Here is a 19,054-nt window from a genome sequence, read left to right on the forward strand (position 1 = left end):
CGCCGATGTTTTGTTTTACCTGCTCCTTCACACGACCCACAATGCACTGCTCAGGCCACGCCCCTCACTGACACGACCAAAGCAGACGTTTACGTCGAAGACAAAGTTAACATTCTCTTTTTGTTTTATACTCTGCAGAAGAGTCGACCAAAAGGGATCAGCTCTGCCGATCGTCCACATGAACGACGACCAAAACGCACTTTTCAGTCCTCAGAAGCAACGAGGAGAGACAATCAGGAGACGCCGTTGCCGTGGCGACGACCCATGCCTCCAGACTCGACGACCTCTCAATCTCCGTGACGTTTTTCTAAAAGGGACACGGACGATCTGACGAGTGTCTCCAGGCGTGATGGCGGCGTCCCGCTGCTCGCCGGCGCCGGATCTGTTTACGTGCCGCGACGGCGGCGAAGGACGGACAGGAAGAAAAGCCACTACAGATGTAAATGTGATTATTTATTTCCGTGTTCGTCGGACGTGACTCCGCCCCCTCCGAAGTCACCGTGATGTCACAGAACAAGTCAGTAAAAGCTGTTTTCATGTGAAACTTGGACTCGTGTGATCTGTGACTTTGTTTACTTGTTGTTTATTTAAAAACAGTAAAACCAGAGAGATTAAAATCAAGTGGGCAAAACTAATCTGGCTCTGGAGGGATTCTGTTCAGGTCGTTAGGGTCCACACGGCTCTCTGAAGGTCTCGGCCTGGTTCTGGTCTGGACCAGAGGTTTTGGAAAGACCTGGACAGTCATCCGGATGTAGATGTGCTGCTTTAGGTCTCAATGTCACGTGACCAACCAGTCAGACAGATGATGGATGGATGTAATTAGGTTTTTCAGTTTTTCGAGGTAATTTTTTCAGTTTTTCGAGGTAAATTTTTGTTTTTCTGGGTAATTTTTTCAGTTTTTCAAGGTAATTTTTTCAGTTTTTTAAGGTAATTTTATCAGTTTTTTTAGGTAAGTTTTTCGAGGAATTCTTTTCTGTTTTTTGTCGTAATATTTTCAGTTTTTTAGGTTTTTTTTTTTTTTTTCAAGGACATTTTTTCAGTTTTTCGTAGTAATTTTTTCAAGGTAATTTATTCAGTTTTTCAAGGTAATTTTTTTCTGTTTTTGATGTAGTTTTTTCAGTTTTTCAAGGTAATTTTTTCTGTTTTTACAAGTAATTTTCTTCTGTTTTTCGAGGTAATTTTTTCAGTTTTTTGGGGTAATTTTTTCAGTTTTCTATTTTTTTTTTATTTTTTCAGTTCTTCAAGGAAATTTTTTCTGTTTTTCGAGGCAATTTTTCCGCCTCGTTTTTGGTGTATTTTTTTCCTAAAATATTATTATGATACTCAACCTGCATTGCCTGTTGAGCCGCCACAAAGCTGCCTGAATGCATTTCATATGCATCATCTTGTACATATCTGTCCAACTGCTCCTGCAGAAACTCTCACTAAAGGAATAAATGTAATTGTTTCAGATGATTTCTAAACTGGGGGGGAGGGGGTTACACCGAAAAATTACCTTGAAAAATAGAAAAAAATTATAGCAAAAACAGCAACACGCTTCGTAGATGTCAACTGCAGACAAGAATAAAAACAAAAGAAAAACAGAATCGGGGAAAAAAAACAGACTCAGGACCATTTTTATCTTTAATTTGAAACCAGGGAAAAAGACACTGCATTTGAAGCCATTTCATGGAAAAAAGTATTTACAAGGGGGACTGGGACCCCCCCGACATGTGACAGGACATTAGTAAAAAAAGAAAACAAAGAAAAGAGACGAGAGTTAAGGATTTGAAGCACATCTGAACCTTAGAAACATAAATATATTTATAATATTTATATTGTATTTACAGAATACTCCAAATATACAACATCCATGTATTCTATAAACAAATATAAATGACTTAGGCACACTTTAGTCTCGGAGGATCGGGGGGGTCGACCTCGGAGGATCGGGGGGGTCGACCTCCCACGGCGGACGACCTCGGTACTGGTCGGCCTTCGGATACTGTTGTGGCGTACGCCGGTGGGGGGGTTGGTTGTGTAACACTGTCAGCAGCTGCAGGCCCGAGACCCCCCCCGTCTGCTTCCCTGCAGACTCTACAGACTCTGGTCGGCGGCGTCCCGACGCTTGTTGCAGAAATACTCAGAAGAGAAGCGGCCAAGACCAGACAGGGGTGCGGGTCCGGCCAGATCGGTGTGGGGGTCCGGCCACAAAAGCAGGATTAGGGTACCAGGGGCACCAGGGTTACCTGGTGCCCCTGGTACCCTAATCCCGCTTTTGTTTTGTTTGTTTTGGGTGGTGGGGGTCCGGCCTGATGTGGGAGGGGTCCGGCCAGACCAGTGTGGGGGTCCGGTTAGACGGGGGTGGTGTTCCAGGGTCCAGGGTCCGTCCCCGAACCCCGTACAGTTTTATTTTGAGGTTTAAGGTTCAGAGTCGACAAACAACAGCGGCTACGATTCTACAAAGAATATACAACGATGACTAAACGCACGCAGAGGGGGGGCGGGGTTTAGAGGGGGGCGGGGCTGACAGTCTATAGGTCCGACTCAGGCATGTCGGGGGCGTCGGCCATCAGGTATCCGATGCCGTAGCGGCCGTTGGGCGCGGTGTCGGCGTCGGTGCCCCCCCCTCCCCCGCCGCCGCCGCTGCCGCTCTGCTTGCGGTAGATGCTGTTGCCGGGCAACGGCGAGGGCGCCTCGCTGGGCGACTTGCCGTGGATCAGGCTGGCGTCGTCGTCCTCGCCCGGCCGGGCGCTCTCCTTGATGATGCGGCCCTTCTTGTAGGAGACGGCGGAGCGGCCGCCGGCGCCCTCCTCGATGATGTTGAAGTAGCGCAGGCCGAACACGACCGGCACCGGCGCCACGGCCATCACCACCAGGGAGATGCACATCACGATGCCCCACAGCGGGAACCGCACGCTCCTCTCCTGGCCCTGGGGGGGGCAAAAGACAAACGTCATCTAAAGTGGGCTTGGGTCCTTTATATATAATAAACTTCAAATCAATCAAAGTGAATACATTTATGTTAATTAGTGGTTGTGGTCTTGGTTAACGGCAAAAAGTCGAAAAAGTAGAGAGAGATGTCGAAATGTCAAGATCAATGTTGAAGTAAAATTTGGAGAAAAAAGTTGAAATGTGGAGAAAAAAGTCGAAATGTCGTGAATAATTTTGAAATACAATTTCGAGAAAAAAGTCGAAATGTCGAGATTAATGTTGAAGTACAATTTCGAAAAAAAAGTCGAAATGTTGAGAAAAAAGCCAAAATTTCGTGAATAAAGTTGAAATGTTGAGAAAAAAGGAGGAATTTCGACTTTATTCTTGAAATTGTATTTCAACATTAATCTCGACATTTCGACTTTTTTCTCAAAAAAAAAAAATCTTCCCCTCTCAAATATTTTTTTTCCTGCATGGCCCTAATACTCTTCTGTAGAAGAAAGATTAAACTGTCAAGTCCTAATTTTAAAGATATGTTTTGTTTTGCTGCTAATTGGACTGGTACCCCTTTTCCACCAAACCGGTTCCAGGGCTGGTTCTGATTCACAACTCATTCAACTAGGAATCAGCTGAGAACCGGTTTGTTTTCCACAGCTAAGTGGAGCTACAGTACATCATTACGTTGCTGCGTTTGCGGGAAAGTAGCAGCAACAACCAGGTATCTGCTCTAACAGGACTTGGTCCACGTAGCTCCTCCGTGGACACATCTCTAAAAGACAGGTTGTCTCCTCCTCCTCCCATGATGCTTTGCTGCATCCAGATTCATTCTTATTTGAAAATGTCTCCGTCTCCCAGTCTTGCTGTGACTGTTGGTCTTAATAACTCCGTCACCTCCGCTTACGTAAGTGGTTCTTTCCTCTAGACCAGCAAAGAGTTGGTGCTTCCTTGGAACCGGTTCTTCTGGCCCGGAGCCAGTTCTTGGTCAGTGGAAACAGAAAGCCCGGTTTCAAACTCAGAACCAGAACTGGAACCGGTTTGGTGGAAAAGGAGTATAAGAGGCCGGCCCGGTTGGACGTGAAGGACAACATGTGGCAGCCGGCGCCAAATGCGCCTTGACTAATGGCGCTTTTCCACTAGTACCTACTCAGCCCGACTCCCCTCGGTACAGCTGGTCACGCATCGTCCCAGCTGCACCCGTTTTGTCCCCGTTTGTTTTTCCACAGCCAGGTGAGAAGTGGGCAGGTTGGGGTGAAGCTGCTGTGACGTACTCGATTGCGCAACCCCTTTGTTTGTGTCGGCGCAGATGAGAAATCAGCTGGAGCCGCGAGCGGCTGAGAGTAAAACAGAGCGCCTGGTGGATCTGATCGTTCCTTATCGCCCGTCTACATCCCTTTTTTAATTCTCTCGTCAGTCACCAGGTTTATGAACATCTGCACCTCAGAGTTGGATCACCAAACAGACGTTTGCGCTGGATAATAAAATCGCCGCCAGTCGCTCTCGCGCTGACTCCCGCTTCCTGATTCAAACATCTGACGGCCCCCCGACCAATCAGTGGCGTGGAAGGTGGTGACGTCAGATATAGTGCCGGCTCAGCCGCTTAGAACCTCGGCAGAATAGTTACAGAAAAAGTATCTACTTGGCACGGCTCCACCCGCCTCAGCCCGTAGTGGAAAAGCGCAAGACGGGGGCGTGGTGAGTAGAAGTGAGCTGAGCAGGTACTAGTGGAAAAGGGCCATTAACGAGCGTAGCCTTGCAGTGCGATCCTCCAGGTTGGAGATATGAACCCCGTCACATCGACCAGGTTGGTCCGGAACTCCTCCGGGCCACAACGGGCACAAAGATCATTTCTGATGTGGCCACTAAAAAAAAACAACATAAAAAAGCTTCGACCGGACAGAAACAACGAACCGACTCACAGGTGCCATCTTACTTCAGGAAAAAGATAATCCGACACAGCTGCAGTGGATCTCTAATTAGTTTCTGATTATGCAGCAGAAGGGTGGGACCCGAGCAGGAAGGACGTCCATTTCCAATAAAACAAACCGACTCGTGGCGCATGTTTGTGTTGGCGGAGAAACCAAGAGGCTGGAAAACCGCTACGAAGTAAAAAAAAAGCTTCATCCGTATCTTCGTAGACACTTTGTTTAATCTGGCCTTTGTTCCGCGTTACAATGGCTCTAAAATAATCCTACAGGTGCTTCAGGCCGGGGGGGGGGGGGGGCACATCCTGTTGATTGTCTGCAGCTTAAAGGCCCTGAAACATCCTTTAATTCCCTTTCAACTGGTTCTAACTAGTGTTGTTGTAGTTTTAGTCACGTTCATTCTCAGCATTTTAGTCTTATTTTAGTCAGAATTGTCCATTTTCGTCTGGTTTTAGTCAAAGATTGTATTGATCCAAACTCATTTTACAATTCAAACAAGGTTATCTTATTATTATATTATTGTTACCTTATAGACTCAAGAATACATTCATTCCAGATACAGAAGACTCTCATTTGAGTTTACAAAATATTTATTTTTCCACATTTCTCCCCGTCTTTTTCTTTTTTCATGACACTTTGGGTTTTCTTTTCCACGTCTATGTAGGAAAGTGGATCTAAAGATTAAACCAGAGGAAACTACTGAAAACATGGACATTAAGCGTCTTTGTTAGAAAATTTTGTCTCGTTTTGATCAACGAAAATGAAGACACATTTTAGCAGCTTTTATTTTGTAATCTACATTTTAGTCCCGTTTAATTCGTCGACAATATTGCATTATATATTTAATTATCATTATCGTCACATGACCAGCATTTTCGTTGCGTCTCGTCTCGTTTTCCTCAGGAGATAAAGGTTCATTGACGACGATATTTAGTCATAATTTTCATCAACGAAAGCAACTTTAGTTTTAACACAATGCCAAGAGGGAAAGAGATAGAGAGACGCAACTGCTGCTGCGCGACAATCTGGAAACTTTTTTTTTTGCAGTTCAATGATTTAAAACGATTATTTACAGTCAGGAAACATTTAAAACAGCCGTCAGTCTTCCGTGGCGGTCTGGGACCTGGACCCGGAGACAAATACGAGGACGTCTGGCAGCTAAAGTTGGTCATGTGACCGGACAATGATGACTTTTAATGTGCACTTAGACCCAAAACAAACAAAACAAAAGCAGGATTAGGGTACCAGGGGCACCAGGGGTACCAGGGGTACCAGGGGCACGCCCGCCGATAGGGGGGGACAAACGGGTCTGTTGTCCCGGGCCCAGGGTAGGGGGGGGGCCCAGAACTGAAAAAAAAAAAAAAAAAATGTTTTTTTTGTCATTAAATTATGGAATCATTTTTCAAAATGTTTCAAAATATGCCTATTTGTGGAAAAAATATGTAGTATTTGAGTTACGTAAAAGCTTGTTATTTGTTTTCTTCCTAATTGTCCTTGTGGTCAAGAACCCCCAACACAAAAATGGTTTGGCCGCTGATCAAAAGTTGATGTTATCATTTAATTCAACCATTAGAATGGTCAAAATGTCCGGTCAGCACAAGTCCGGTGCTCAGAAAAGAAGAGAAAAGAGAAGAAGAGAAGAAGAAAATAGAGGCCTCATAGATTCTCTACACAAATATTTTAAAAAGGGGGTGACGGTGAAGCTGGAATTAATAAAGTCAGCGTAGAGCAAGGTAAGAAACAGCAGCCAACGTTTACCAACCTTGTAACTTAACCTAACTGGCTAGCTCTAATGTTAACGTCCATTAGCTTGTATGAAAACCTGAAGAGCAGAGGGAGAGGAGAGGAAGAGGGAGAAGGAGAGATCCGGGTGCAGGGGGGCCCATCTTAGATTATTTTGTCCCGGGCCCCGGCAAGACTGTCAGCTGCCTGCCAGGGGTACCAGGGGTACCGGGGGGGCGGAGCCAGAGGCGGGGACTCACCTCCTCCTGGATCCAGGCGCTGTAGCTGGGCGGCGTCATGCTCAGCTGGACGAAGCTGGTGCACAGCAGCACCAGCAGCAGGATGGGCGTGATGTACTTCCACATGTAGTAGTAGAAGCGGTACGGCGTGAAGCCCAGCATGTCCTTCAGGTCCTCGAAGAACCTGAGAGAGCAGCAGAGGTGAGGTCTGGGAGGTTCCCGGGGGTCCCGTGGGTTCCCGGAGGTTCCTGGGGGTCCCGTGGGTTCTGGTCGGCTCTTACCTATCGATCCCGTAGAACCAGGCGATGGCCACGTTCTCCAGAACCACGATGATGAGTAGCGGCAGCGTGGCCGAGTAGTCGTCGAACATGGCCACGAAGTAGTTCCCCGAGCGCTGGACAAACAGCAGGCCGATGGAGAAGGCTAGCACGCAGCACCCCACTGCATCAATACAAATGTTCAAAAATAAAAAAAAACGTCCCGGTCAAAATCAATGAAAAAGACATTATTCATCTCACTTTTCTAATATTTATGACAACATTTAACCTCATATATTGAAGTAATAAAAAAAAGCATTTTGATTAGAGCCTGCCCGCTGTGGTCAGTTGAAGAACTGCACCTACTTACCTCCGACTTACTTAAAGGAGCTGTATGTAAGAGCAATAATAAAACGAATCATAAAATGACCCCGATATGTCAACAGACATTTAAAAATCATGTTCATTTCAAATACTTATGTCACTGACAACAGCACTCAAGCCAGGATATTCCAGTTTAAAAAGAGGAGTTGCAGCCCTCAACTGATGTTTATGTTGTCATTTTTTGTTTTGGCCTGAAGCTCCATACTCCACCTATCTCCCAATCACCAAGTCAGTATTGTTTCTGAAGCTCCACCCTCCACCTATCTCCCAATCACCAAGTCAGTATTGTTTCTGAAGCTCCACCCTCCACCTATCTCCCAATCACCAAGTCAGTATTGTTTCTGAAGCTCCACCCTCCACCTATCTCCCAATCACCAAGTCAGTATTGTTTCTGAAGCTCCACCCTCCACCTATCTCCCAATCACCAAGTCAGTATTGTTTCTGAAGCTCCACCCTCCACCTATCTCCCAATCACCAAGTCAGTATTGTTTCGGCATCCGGGTTGCCAGCTCGGCTCTAATTATGGCAGCCATGGCAGCCTACGTTCCTGCTGCATTCTGCAGCCTACCTGGCAACCTCTGGTCGGGGGGAGGAGGGGGAGGGTACACGCCGCTCAACAATATTTTGAAAGTGACTGCAGTACCAGTTTTGGACTTTTCTTACAGACGGCTCCTTTAAAGTTGCAGTAGATAAGTGTATCTTTGTCATATTTACATAAATGACCGTTATTTTTTGATAATGTTAGGTTTAGACACGTAACATTTGTATCATGAAACTCTCTGGAGACAAAGAAAGACACAAACACCATTAGAATTTACTTGCAAGGAGAGCAGTCGAGATTTGTAAGATCTCCAACATACTCTGATTTGTCTCAGCTGCTTCCTTGCTTTTATTTACTCTGGGTGTACCCTAGATTACATAGCTAACTGCGCCCTTAAAGGGAGGGGAAAGGAGTGGTCGCAGTCAGCGGATTCAGGTATTGAGTCAGGCATTGATTCGTTCTTGTTCTCATTTGTTTAGCAACAAGAAGTTTCCTCTTCTCTGCAGATATCTGCTTTATGCTGATATCCGGAAACTTCTTGTGCAGTACTTGTAATCACTTAAACACAGCATTGTTTTATCAGTGTGTCACAGGCGTAAGCAAATCATCATACATCCTGTTAATAGCAAGCATGATAACTTACTACTTATTTACAATAGTTCCAACAGATAATAAAACAAACTAGGTGAATTTTGCTCATTTGTCATCGCCATTAACACATTTACAGCTCCTCCAATCACAGCCAGGGGGCGTGGCTGCTAGATGTCAATCAACAGAGTCATTATTTATCTCACTTTTCTTATATTTAGGACATTAAACCTCATATATTGAGGTAAAAAAAAGGATTAAATCTAAATATTTCAATCTAATTGGTATATATTATATCTAAATGTTTAAATCTAAATGTAAATATTATGTTGTATCTAATTGTTTAATATTATATCTAAATGTTGAACCTAAATGATTCTATCATATGCTAATTGGCCCCGTCCCCTTGTAACCTCAACCAATAGAAAAGCAGAGACACATTTAATATTTAGATTTAGATTTAATATTTATATTTAACATTTATATTTAACATTTTAGATTAAATATTTAGATATAGATTTAATATTTACATATAACATATACCATTTAGATTAAAGTATTTAGATTTAATGTTAAATATTAAATATGGATTAAATATTAAATGGAAATGTGTCAGCTACAACCCCTGAAGGTGTCGACCAGCGGCCCCCCCTGTATGAGGGCCCCTGGCCCCCGGCAGGTAGCGGCCTCTCACCTGTGAGCAGCTCCTTGCGGACCTTGAAGGTGTCCACCAGCGGCGTGAGAATCCCCTCGATGGTCCCGAACATGCTGCCCAGGCCCAGGTTCACCAGCATCAGGAAGAACATGACGGACCAGAAGGGCGATGCCGGGAAGTGGGTCATGGCCTCTGTGAAGGCGATGAAGGCCAGGCCGGTTCCCTGCACCGCCTGGGGGGGGAGAGGAGTCATCTTTTTATTCATCACTTTAAAACATGAACTGTCACCGTCTTCTAAACCTCTCTTGAGAGTTGTTCTGTTGATCCTGCTCCATGCTGGTGATGTTGAAAAAAACCCAGGACCATTTCAACAGAACACAAACCACCTGGATGCTGAAGTTGTTGAAGTAGTTTATTTGGTCGATCAGTTTCCATTGATAGATACTTTGGGAAGCATTTCATTTCCTTTTGTAGGAAGGAAATAATAATAAAAAAAAAGAAGTAAGGAATAAACCGACCAAAAGGTGTAGGCTGAAGCTTAAGCTTATTGTGCCTACCCTTTTCAACTTTGTATACTTCATAGTACTAAAAAAAAAAAAAAAAAAAAAAAAAAAAAAAGCAAAGTAAACACACATGGAAAACAAGAAGGAAGACAAATATAAATATGACAGGAAAAAAAAAAAAAACTAGTAAAAAAAACAAACAAACAGAAGACGGATCTCAGAAAAACAACTAACAGAGAAAGTAAATAATCAATGCTTAGAGGAAATAGAAACAATCTCTAGAAGAGTGAAAACAATGCTAGGCTACCTGAGCTACATCCATTGTTAATGGAGCTGCCTCTGCCGCTACCTGGACTTTAATCACTACAACCACTAGTAGCTTGGCCCTTTCCTGGGTTACCTGTAATCCTACCTGGGCTGCCTCAGCAGCTAGCTGGGCCTCACACATGGCTAGCTTCACTGTTAGACCGGAGATATACTTGCAGTTCAGACCGCGTACGCATCATGGCCGCCACGCGTATCCTGCGTTCATTTGACGCATCGACGTGCACGTTGTCAAAAAGTGAATGCGTAGCGACCTGCAGTTCTTGCTCTGGTCGCGAGTGGCGCTGGTCCCGGTCTGATACCAGCTGGTCCCGGTCAGATACCAGCTGGTCCCGGTCTGGTACCAGCTGGTCCCGGTCAGATACCAGCTGGTCCCGGTCTGATACCAGCTGGTCCCGGTCTGGTACCAACTGGTCCCGGTCTGATACCAGCTGGTCCCGGTCTGGTACCAACTGGTCCCGGTCTGATACCAGCTGGTCCCGGTCTGGTACCAGCTGGTCCCGGTCTGGTACCAGCTGGTCCCGGTCTGGTACCAACTGGTCCCGGTCTGGTACCAACTGGTCCCGGTCTGATACCAGCTGGTCCCGGTCAGATACCAGCTGGTCCCGGTCTGATACCAGCTGGTCCCGGTCTGGTACCAGCTGGTCCCGGTCTGGTACCAGCTGGTCCCGGTCTGGTACCAGCTGGTCCCGGTCTGATACCAGCTGGTCCCGGTCAGATACCAGCTGGTCCCGGTCTGGTACCAGCTGGTCCCGGTCTGATACCAGCTGGTCCCTGGGGCTTAGAGGAGGTGCCACTTTCAAATCTTGCTAGCTCTCAAACATTACAGACTATACCTTTAATGTAGGGTTCATTCATATGCATTGTCCCGTCTAAGTAAACTTTGATTGATTGATTGATCACCGGGGCCCCGTACCCCGGAGCCCCGCCCACATTAGCCCCGCCCACCCCAGCCCCGCCCCCCCAGCCCCGCCCCCCCAAGGTCCCACCTTGTTCAGCTCGTCCTCGATGCTGCAGGACTCCAGGCCCAGCGCCGGGAACTCGTCTTCCTTCACGCGGCGGATCACGTCCACCATCTGGTGGTAGTCGTCGGCGCTGACCCGGCTCGCCTGGCTCAGGTTTATGTGGTGCGGGATCAGGCTCTGGTCGATGCCGTTGCCTAGCAACGCCACGATCCTGTTGGTGTTCCTGCAACCGGGGAACAAAGAGAAGGTTTATGTGATTTAACCCTTTATGACCTATCATAGAACAAGTCCGCCTAAGCGTATGTTTACATTTCTGCATTCTATACTGCTATTTTATGTATTTTTATTTGCCATGCATCAAAACCCATATAAGCCAATCTTTAATAATCTGGATGTTACAAGTCCATACTAAATCATTGCAAATAACTACTGTACCAAAAACATTTTAAATTGTTTTTTAATTTTACACATTTTTCTAAATGAAGAAATCCCATAGCTAAAAAAAAGTAACACAGAAGTACGGAAGTGTATTAGGGCCATGTAGGAGAAAAAATATTTGAGAAGAAAATTTTTCTTTATTGTGCACTTCGAGAAAAAAGTCGAAATGTCGAAATTTCGCCTTTTTTCTCAACATTTCAATTTCATTCATGAAATTTTACTTCAACATTAATCTCTACATTTTGACTTTTTTCTCGACATTTCGACTTTTTTCTCAAAGTGCATAAAATTTCGAGAAAAAAGTCTAAATGTCGAGAATAATGTTGAAATACAATTTCGAGTAAAAGGTTGAAATGTCGAGATTAATGTTGAAATACAATTTCAAGAATAAAGTTGAAATTTCGTGAATAAAGTTGAAATTTCGCCTTTTTTCTCATCATTTCAATTTTTTTCTCGACATTTTTTTTCTCGAAATGCATAATGAAAAAAAAATTAATACAATTTCGAGAAAAAAGTTGAAATGTATTTCAACTTTATTCGCAAAGTTTCGACTTTATTTACGAAATGTCGATTTTATTCACAAAATTTCGACTTTATTCTTGAAATTGTATTTCAACATTATTCTCGTCATTTCAACTTTTTTCTCGACATTTCAACTTTATTCGAAATTTTTACTTTTTTCTCGACATTCTGACTTTTTTCTCAAAGTGCATAATGAAAAAAAAATCTTGCTCCTCTGAAATATTATTTTTATTTTTCTCGTGCCTGGCCCTAATACTTTTCTGTAGTTTTCTTTGGTTGTAATTGTACGTTTTGAAAACTGATATGCTAACGGGAGCGCTGGCGCTCCGGCAGGTCTTAAAGGGTCAAAGACCCCGAAGACTCGTGTGACGTCTGGATCCGGGCGGTCGGCACTCACAGGGCGACGCAGCGGCCGTTCATGATGTTGGCCTTGAAGCCCAGCACGGCGAACACCACCAGCGTGGCCAGAACGGAGGTGAAGAAGTTGATCAAGGACACCAGCACGGCGTCGAAGTGGCAGTTGTTGTCGCGCTTGTTGTAGCTGGAGAAGGCGATGACGCCGCCGAAGCCCAGGCCCAGGGCGAAGAAGACCTGCGTGGCCGCCTCGCGCCACACCTTGGCCTCCAGCATGATCTCCAGCTGGGGGGGCAGAAACAAGGGGGTTCAGCCGTCGCCAAGGCAACGACTCACAGGCATTTACGTCTTATTTTATCCAGATTCGTTAGAATTTCTGACCATTTTTCCGTCACGTACTCAGATAACATCTAGGGTTCAAATTCCAGAGGTTTTCCAGACTTTTCTGCACAAATAAAGACCTGAAAGCTAAAAAACAACAACCTGCAGTTCCCTGACTGACCACCAGGAGCTACGAGAGCAGGTTTCTACAGCATAGACATATAAACGTAGACGCCCCATGGAGCTGCTGCGATACGTCAACGACGCCGCCATATTGGATGTTCAAGACTGCGCTGTAAACTAATACAAGTAAATAGACTTATTTTCATAAAGCGCCTTTCTACAAAGAAATGTACGTTTTACGTCTCATTTATTCATTCACACACGCACTAAAATACTTGGGAAACAGTTAGGCACCAAATATAATATATTTAATTTCTCAGATGGCAAAAATAAGAACTTTATTGATCCCACATAGGAGTAATTCATGTTGTATCAGCTATAGAGAACAAGGTAGTGCCGAAAACAATATATATCCCCCCTCACAAAAATAAGAAAAATAGAGAAACATATTTTCTCATCAACAAAACATGTTATTTTATTGTCTGAAAAATGGTTCAAATGTTATTTTATTGTTTGAAAAATGGTTCAAATGTTATTTTATTGTCTGAAAAATGGTTCAAATGTTATTTTATTGTCTGAAAAATTGTTCAAATGTTATTTTATTGTCTGAAAAATGGTTCAAATGTTATTTTATTGTCTGAAAAATGGTTCAAATGTTATTTTATTGTTTGAAAAATGGTTCAAATATGTTATTTTGTTACTTGAAAAATTTTAAATGTTTTGTGTGAATGAATAAATGAGACGTAAAGCCTAAATTTCTTTGTAGAAAGGCGCTTTATGAAAATAAGTCAATTTACATTAGTTTACAGCGCAGTCTTGTCACATCCAATATGGCGGCGACATTGACGTATCGCAGCAGCGGGCAAGAACAGTCGATGCAGCGTCTACGTTTATATGTCTATGTTCTACAGTGTCTGTAGTCCTTAATTTCTTTATCGTTTACTCTTTCCTTCCCTTCCTTGTACATCCATCCCCTCTTCGGTATCGGTTAACCGGGACGGTACCAATAAACCAGGTTCAAATCAGAGAATCCGGTTTCTGGATGTGGTTTTGATGACTCGGAATCTTTATGTTGACGTTTAGGGGCCCTCCCTCCCTCCCTCCTGAAGGGTCATCTGGGCCGGAACCAGGTCTGGAAAAAGAGCCGATATCGGGTTCTGAGCGGGTTCTGAGCGTCGCCGAGACGGCGGTGGGAGACAGAGCAGACACACGAAACAGCTGGCTGGTTACATAAGGACACGGCTAGTCCTGTTTCCATGGTGACAGGAGTCTGTGGCCCCGACATGCCATTGCCCCCCCCAACGCTGTATCTCCTAACGCAGATCTGGTGTTTTTGGGTTTACAGTGACTTCAGGAGGGAATAAAGATAAAAAAGAGAGGAAGAGAAGGAAGAAGAGGAGAGATGATGAAATATAAATGTACCGACTACAGTATCATCACTAATACTGATCATTAGTCGTAAAGCTCAGGCTTTTATCCCAAATCTACTGGGACAGAAGAAGAATTAAGCTCTTTTCAGAGCTGGGTAGTAACGAGTTACATTTACTCCGTTACATTTACTTGAGTAAGTTTTGGGAAATGTTGTACTTTTAGGAGTAGTTTTGAATCACTATACTTTTTACTTTTACTTGAGTAGATTTGTGAAGAAGAAACTGTTACTCTTACTCCGCTACATTAGGCTACATTGAGCTGTTACTTTTCTTTTATCCCTTTTATCCACGTACGCGTCAATCTCATGACATCACTGGGTGATTCTTTGGGAAAAATGTTTGTTTTTGCATGTTTTGTCACATTTACACAGACTCAAACACACACAGAGTTTCTATGAGTTCATGTTTGTTCTAGTTCTGGTTAAAAAAGAAAAGTACAAAGGCTTGAAAGTTTGTGCTACTTGTGCTTAATTTATTTTTTTATTCTGTTATTATTTTCTTTATTTTATTATTTATTAAAGGACTTGAATTTACTTTAATATTATTTTAATTTAAGCTCCTTTTTATTAATTTTAATTTATTTTATTATTTTATTGATTTAATTTGCCTGAAGATGGTTATTTTGTATTTTTGTCTGTTTGAATGGTTGTGTTAAAAAAATCAGACGTTACTCAACAGTTACTCAGTACTTGAGTAGTTTTTTCACCAAGTACTTTTTTACTTTTACTCAAATTATTATTTGGATGACTACTTTTTACTTCTACTTGAGTCATATTATTCTGACGTAACAGTACTTTTACTTGAGTACGATTTTTGGCTTCTCTACCCAGCTCTGGCTCTTTTACCCCTTTTCCACCAAACCAGTTCCAGTTCTGGTTCACAACTTGTTCAACTTGGAACCAGCTGAGAACCGGTTTGTTTTTCCACAGATCGGGTGCTAAGGGGAGCCACGTCATTACGTCACTGCAAACGTCAGTTACGTTGCTGCGTTTGCGTTAAAGTTGCAGCAACAACCAGGTATCTGCTCTAACAGGACTTGGTCCACGTAGCTCCTCCGTGGACACATCTCTAAATGCACTTTTATACTAGTACCTACTCAGTGCAACTCCACTCGCCTTGCCCTCGTTTGTTTTTAGACACCCAGATGAGAAGTAGGCGGGATTGGAGCGTGTGACGTATTTGATTGTGTATCTAAACAAAGAAGACAACAACACTAAAGATGTAGAACCTGGAGGAGATGATATATGTGCTGCTGGGTCTGTGGTTTGTGTTCCATATCAAGTTAAAAAATGAGTGAGAGAAGCTTCAAGCGGCAACGCTTTTTTTTTTGTTTGATTATCTCTGCGCTGCTGAAAAGTCAGCTGGAGCAGCTATGAGGTGACAGAGCTCCTGGTAGATCTGGTCGTTCCTTATCTCCGTCTAGATCCCTTTTTAATTCTCTCCTCAGCACCAGGTTTATGAACATCTGCACCTCAGAGTTGGATCACCAAACAGACTTCTGCTGCCGTTGCTGCTGGAATAAAATGAACAAGAAGCCGCTGCAGAGTCTCTTTCTCTGATGTCACCTCCTGACTCAGACGTCTGACTCCAACCCCCCGACCAATCGGTGGCCTGTAGTGTGATGACATCACAGCCCGACTCAGCCGCTTAGAACCTCGGCAGAGTAGCTACAGAAAAAGTATCAACTCGACACGCCTCCACTAGGAATGGGCGATATTTTACTGTTCACGATAAACCGTCAAAAAAATTCCCCACGGTAAGAATTTGTCATCTCGTGGTAAAAATGATAAATTCCCATTGATGACGTTTTTGTGTAACAAACATGGGGGAAGGCGGATCTGAGAGTGAGGAGCTCGTTGTTAAACGAGGCTCCAGCTCTGGAACTGGTTTGGATTTAAAAAGAGAGACGAGGAGCAAACATCATCTATTGTGTGCAGAGTCTGCAAAAACAGAAGGAAATGGTTGTTACATTTTGATATAACGTTTGAATATTCCGAAAAAAAATTGTAATAGTATCTAATTTGTCGCATGTTCCAACCACAGGTTAATTTGCACATTTTATTAGAAGAGGTCATCACTGATAGGGTTTTATTTTCAGTGAACTTTTATTTATTTGTCCTGTTTCTTTATTTATCAAGTTGTATTTTTTTCTACTTTGTGATTTTATGAGCTAGAAAAACTTGAAGGACAATGGTACTTTTGCTGTTTGCACTGTTATCCCACTGTTTAAGCCATACAGTTTGAATAAATGTTGAATCTGTTCTTACATTTCAAACTTGTTTCATTTGAGTCATTACAGTTTTGCAGTACAGGTGTAACTAATTTAATTGGTTTTTATTAATTCAATTTAATTGGTGTAGTTTAGTAGCATTTGGTATTCTTTTAGAGCAGTGATTTGGGGGCTCCAAAGACTGAATGTGGTGATACATTTATAGTTACAAAGGTGGAGTTGAATTGGTAATTTTTTTATCGTCATTGGGATAAATGCCAGAAATTATCATGATACATTTTTTAGTCCATACCGCCCATCCCTAGCCTCCACCCGCCTCCACCCCTAGTGGAAAAGCGCAAAGTCGAGTCGAGTCGCGCTGAGTAGGTACTAGTGTAAAAGCGCCATAAAAGACAGGTTGTCTCCTCCTCCTCCCATGATGCTTTGCTGCATCCAGATGAATTCTTATTTGAAAATGTCTCCGTCTCCCAGTCTTGCTGTTGTCGTTGGTCTTAATAATAACTCCACCCCCTCCGCTTACGTAAGCGGTTCTTTCCTCTAGACCAGCAAAGAGTTGATGCTACCTTGGAACTGGAGCCAGTTCTTTGTCAGTGGAAACAGAAAGCCCAGTTCCAAACTAAGAACTGGCCCAGAACCAGAACCAGATTCTGGAACCGGTTTGGTGGAAAAAGGGGGTGTTTGAGGGACCCGTGAACTTGGATCCCTTCTGAGGAAACGTTTGATCAAAAGTACTAAAAAGTGGTTGAGCGGAACCCGAGCGGCGGTCTTACCTTGGGGGTGAACATGTGCCGGATCCCGTCCACGGAACCCTTGAGCAGCAGAGACCGGACCAGGAAGCAGATCAGAACCACGTAGGGGAACAAGGAGCTGAAGTACATGACCTGGTAGAGGAGAGAGAGAGAGAGAGGAGGAACCGGATTAACAGAGTTCTGGTGGATCTACCTACCTATCCATCATCCATCCATCCATCATCCATCCATCCATCCATCATCCATCCATCCATCATCCATCCATCCATCCATCATCCATCCATCCATCCATCATCCATCCATCCATCATCCATCCATCCATCCATCATCCATCCATCCATCCATCTATCATCCATCCATCTATCATCCATCCATCCATCATTCATCCATCCATCTATCATACATCCATTCATCCATCATCCATCCATCCATCTATCATACATCCATTCATCCATCATCCATCCATCCATCTATCATCCATCCATCCATCCATCCATCATCCATCCATCCATCTATCATCCATCCATCCATCATCCATCCATCCATCTATCATCCATCCATCCATCATCCATCCATCCATCTATCATCCATCCATCTATCATCCATCCATCTATCATCCATCCATCCATCATTCATCCATCCATCTATCATACATCCATTCATCCATCATCCATCCATCCATCTATCATACATCCATTCATCCATCATCCATCCATCCATCTATCATCCATCCATCCATCCATCCATCATCCATCCATCCATCTATCATCCATCCATCCATCATCCATCCATCCATCTATCATCCATCCATCCATCCATCCATCATCCATCCATCCATCTATCATCCATCCATCCATCATCCATCCATCCATCTATCATCCATCCATCCATCCATCTATCATCCATCCATCTATCATCCATCCATCTATCATCCATCCATCCATCATCCATCCATCCATCATCCATCCATCCATCTATCATCCATCCATCCATCATCCATCCATCCATCCATCATCCATCCATCCATCCATCATCCATCCATCTATCATCCATCCATCCATCATCCATCCATCCATCATCCATCCATCCATCTATCATCCATCCATCCATCATCCATCCATCTATCATCCATCCATCCATCATCCATCCATCCATCTATCATCCATCCATCTATCATCCATCCATCCATCATCCATCCATCCATCATCCATCCATCCATCTATCATCCATCCATCTATCATCCATCCATCTATCATCCATCCATCTATCATCCATCCATCCATCTATCATCCATCCATCTATCATCCATCCATCTATCATCCATCCATCTATCATCCATCCATCCATCTATCATCCATCCATCCATCCATCATCCATCCATCCATCTATCATCCATCCATCCATCCATCATCCATCCATCCATCTATCATCCATCCATCCATCTATCATCCATCCATCCATCATCCATCCATCCATCCATCCATCCATCCATCATCCATCCATCTATCATCCATCCATCCATCATCCATCCATCCATCATCCATCCATCTATCATCCATCCATCCAATCTATCATCCATCCATCTATCATCCATCCATCTATCATCCATCCATCTATCATCCATCCATCCATCATCCATCCATCCATCTATCATCCATCCATCCATCATCCATCCATCCATCCATCCATCCATCATCCATCCATCTATCATCCATCCATCCATCATCCATCCATCCATCATCCATCCATCCATCATCCATCCATCTATCATCCATCCATCCATCATCCATCCATCTATCATCCATCCATCCATCATCCATCCATCCATCATCCATCCATCCATCTATCATCCATCCATCCATCATCCATCCATC

At 43.7% G+C, this 19,054-nt stretch overlaps 2 protein-coding genes across 2 annotated transcripts in view; one reads left to right on the forward strand and one right to left on the reverse strand.

The window, feature by feature from the left end:
• LOC133444833 (leucine-rich repeat serine/threonine-protein kinase 2-like) overlaps positions 1-610 on the forward strand; it is a 75,544-nt gene extending 74,934 nt beyond the window's left edge. Inside the window, exon 52 of the mRNA XM_061722734.1 lies at positions 139-610. The gene's annotated coding sequence lies outside the window, so the exon portion shown is untranslated. The remainder of the gene's footprint in view (positions 1-138) is intronic.
• A 1,710-nt stretch (positions 611-2,320) lies between these two features.
• The window catches only part of LOC133443717 (sodium-dependent neutral amino acid transporter B(0)AT2-like), a 45,118-nt gene continuing 28,384 nt past the window's right edge, over positions 2,321-19,054 (reverse strand). Inside the window, exons 6-12 of the mRNA XM_061720894.1 lie at positions 17,202-17,312; positions 12,371-12,612; positions 11,038-11,236; positions 9,261-9,453; positions 7,078-7,237; positions 6,818-6,980; positions 2,321-2,912 (exon numbers count right to left, since the gene is read on the reverse strand). Coding sequence (XP_061576878.1) covers positions 2,514-2,912; positions 6,818-6,980; positions 7,078-7,237; positions 9,261-9,453; positions 11,038-11,236; positions 12,371-12,612; positions 17,202-17,312 — 1,467 coding nt within the window. The 3' untranslated portion in view covers positions 2,321-2,513. The remainder of the gene's footprint in view (positions 2,913-6,817; positions 6,981-7,077; positions 7,238-9,260; positions 9,454-11,037; positions 11,237-12,370; positions 12,613-17,201; positions 17,313-19,054) is intronic.

The sequence above is a fragment of the Cololabis saira genome, chromosome 5 (assembly GCF_033807715.1).
Source record: "Cololabis saira isolate AMF1-May2022 chromosome 5, fColSai1.1, whole genome shotgun sequence".
Classification (NCBI taxonomy): Eukaryota; Metazoa; Chordata; class Actinopteri; order Beloniformes; family Belonidae; genus Cololabis; species Cololabis saira.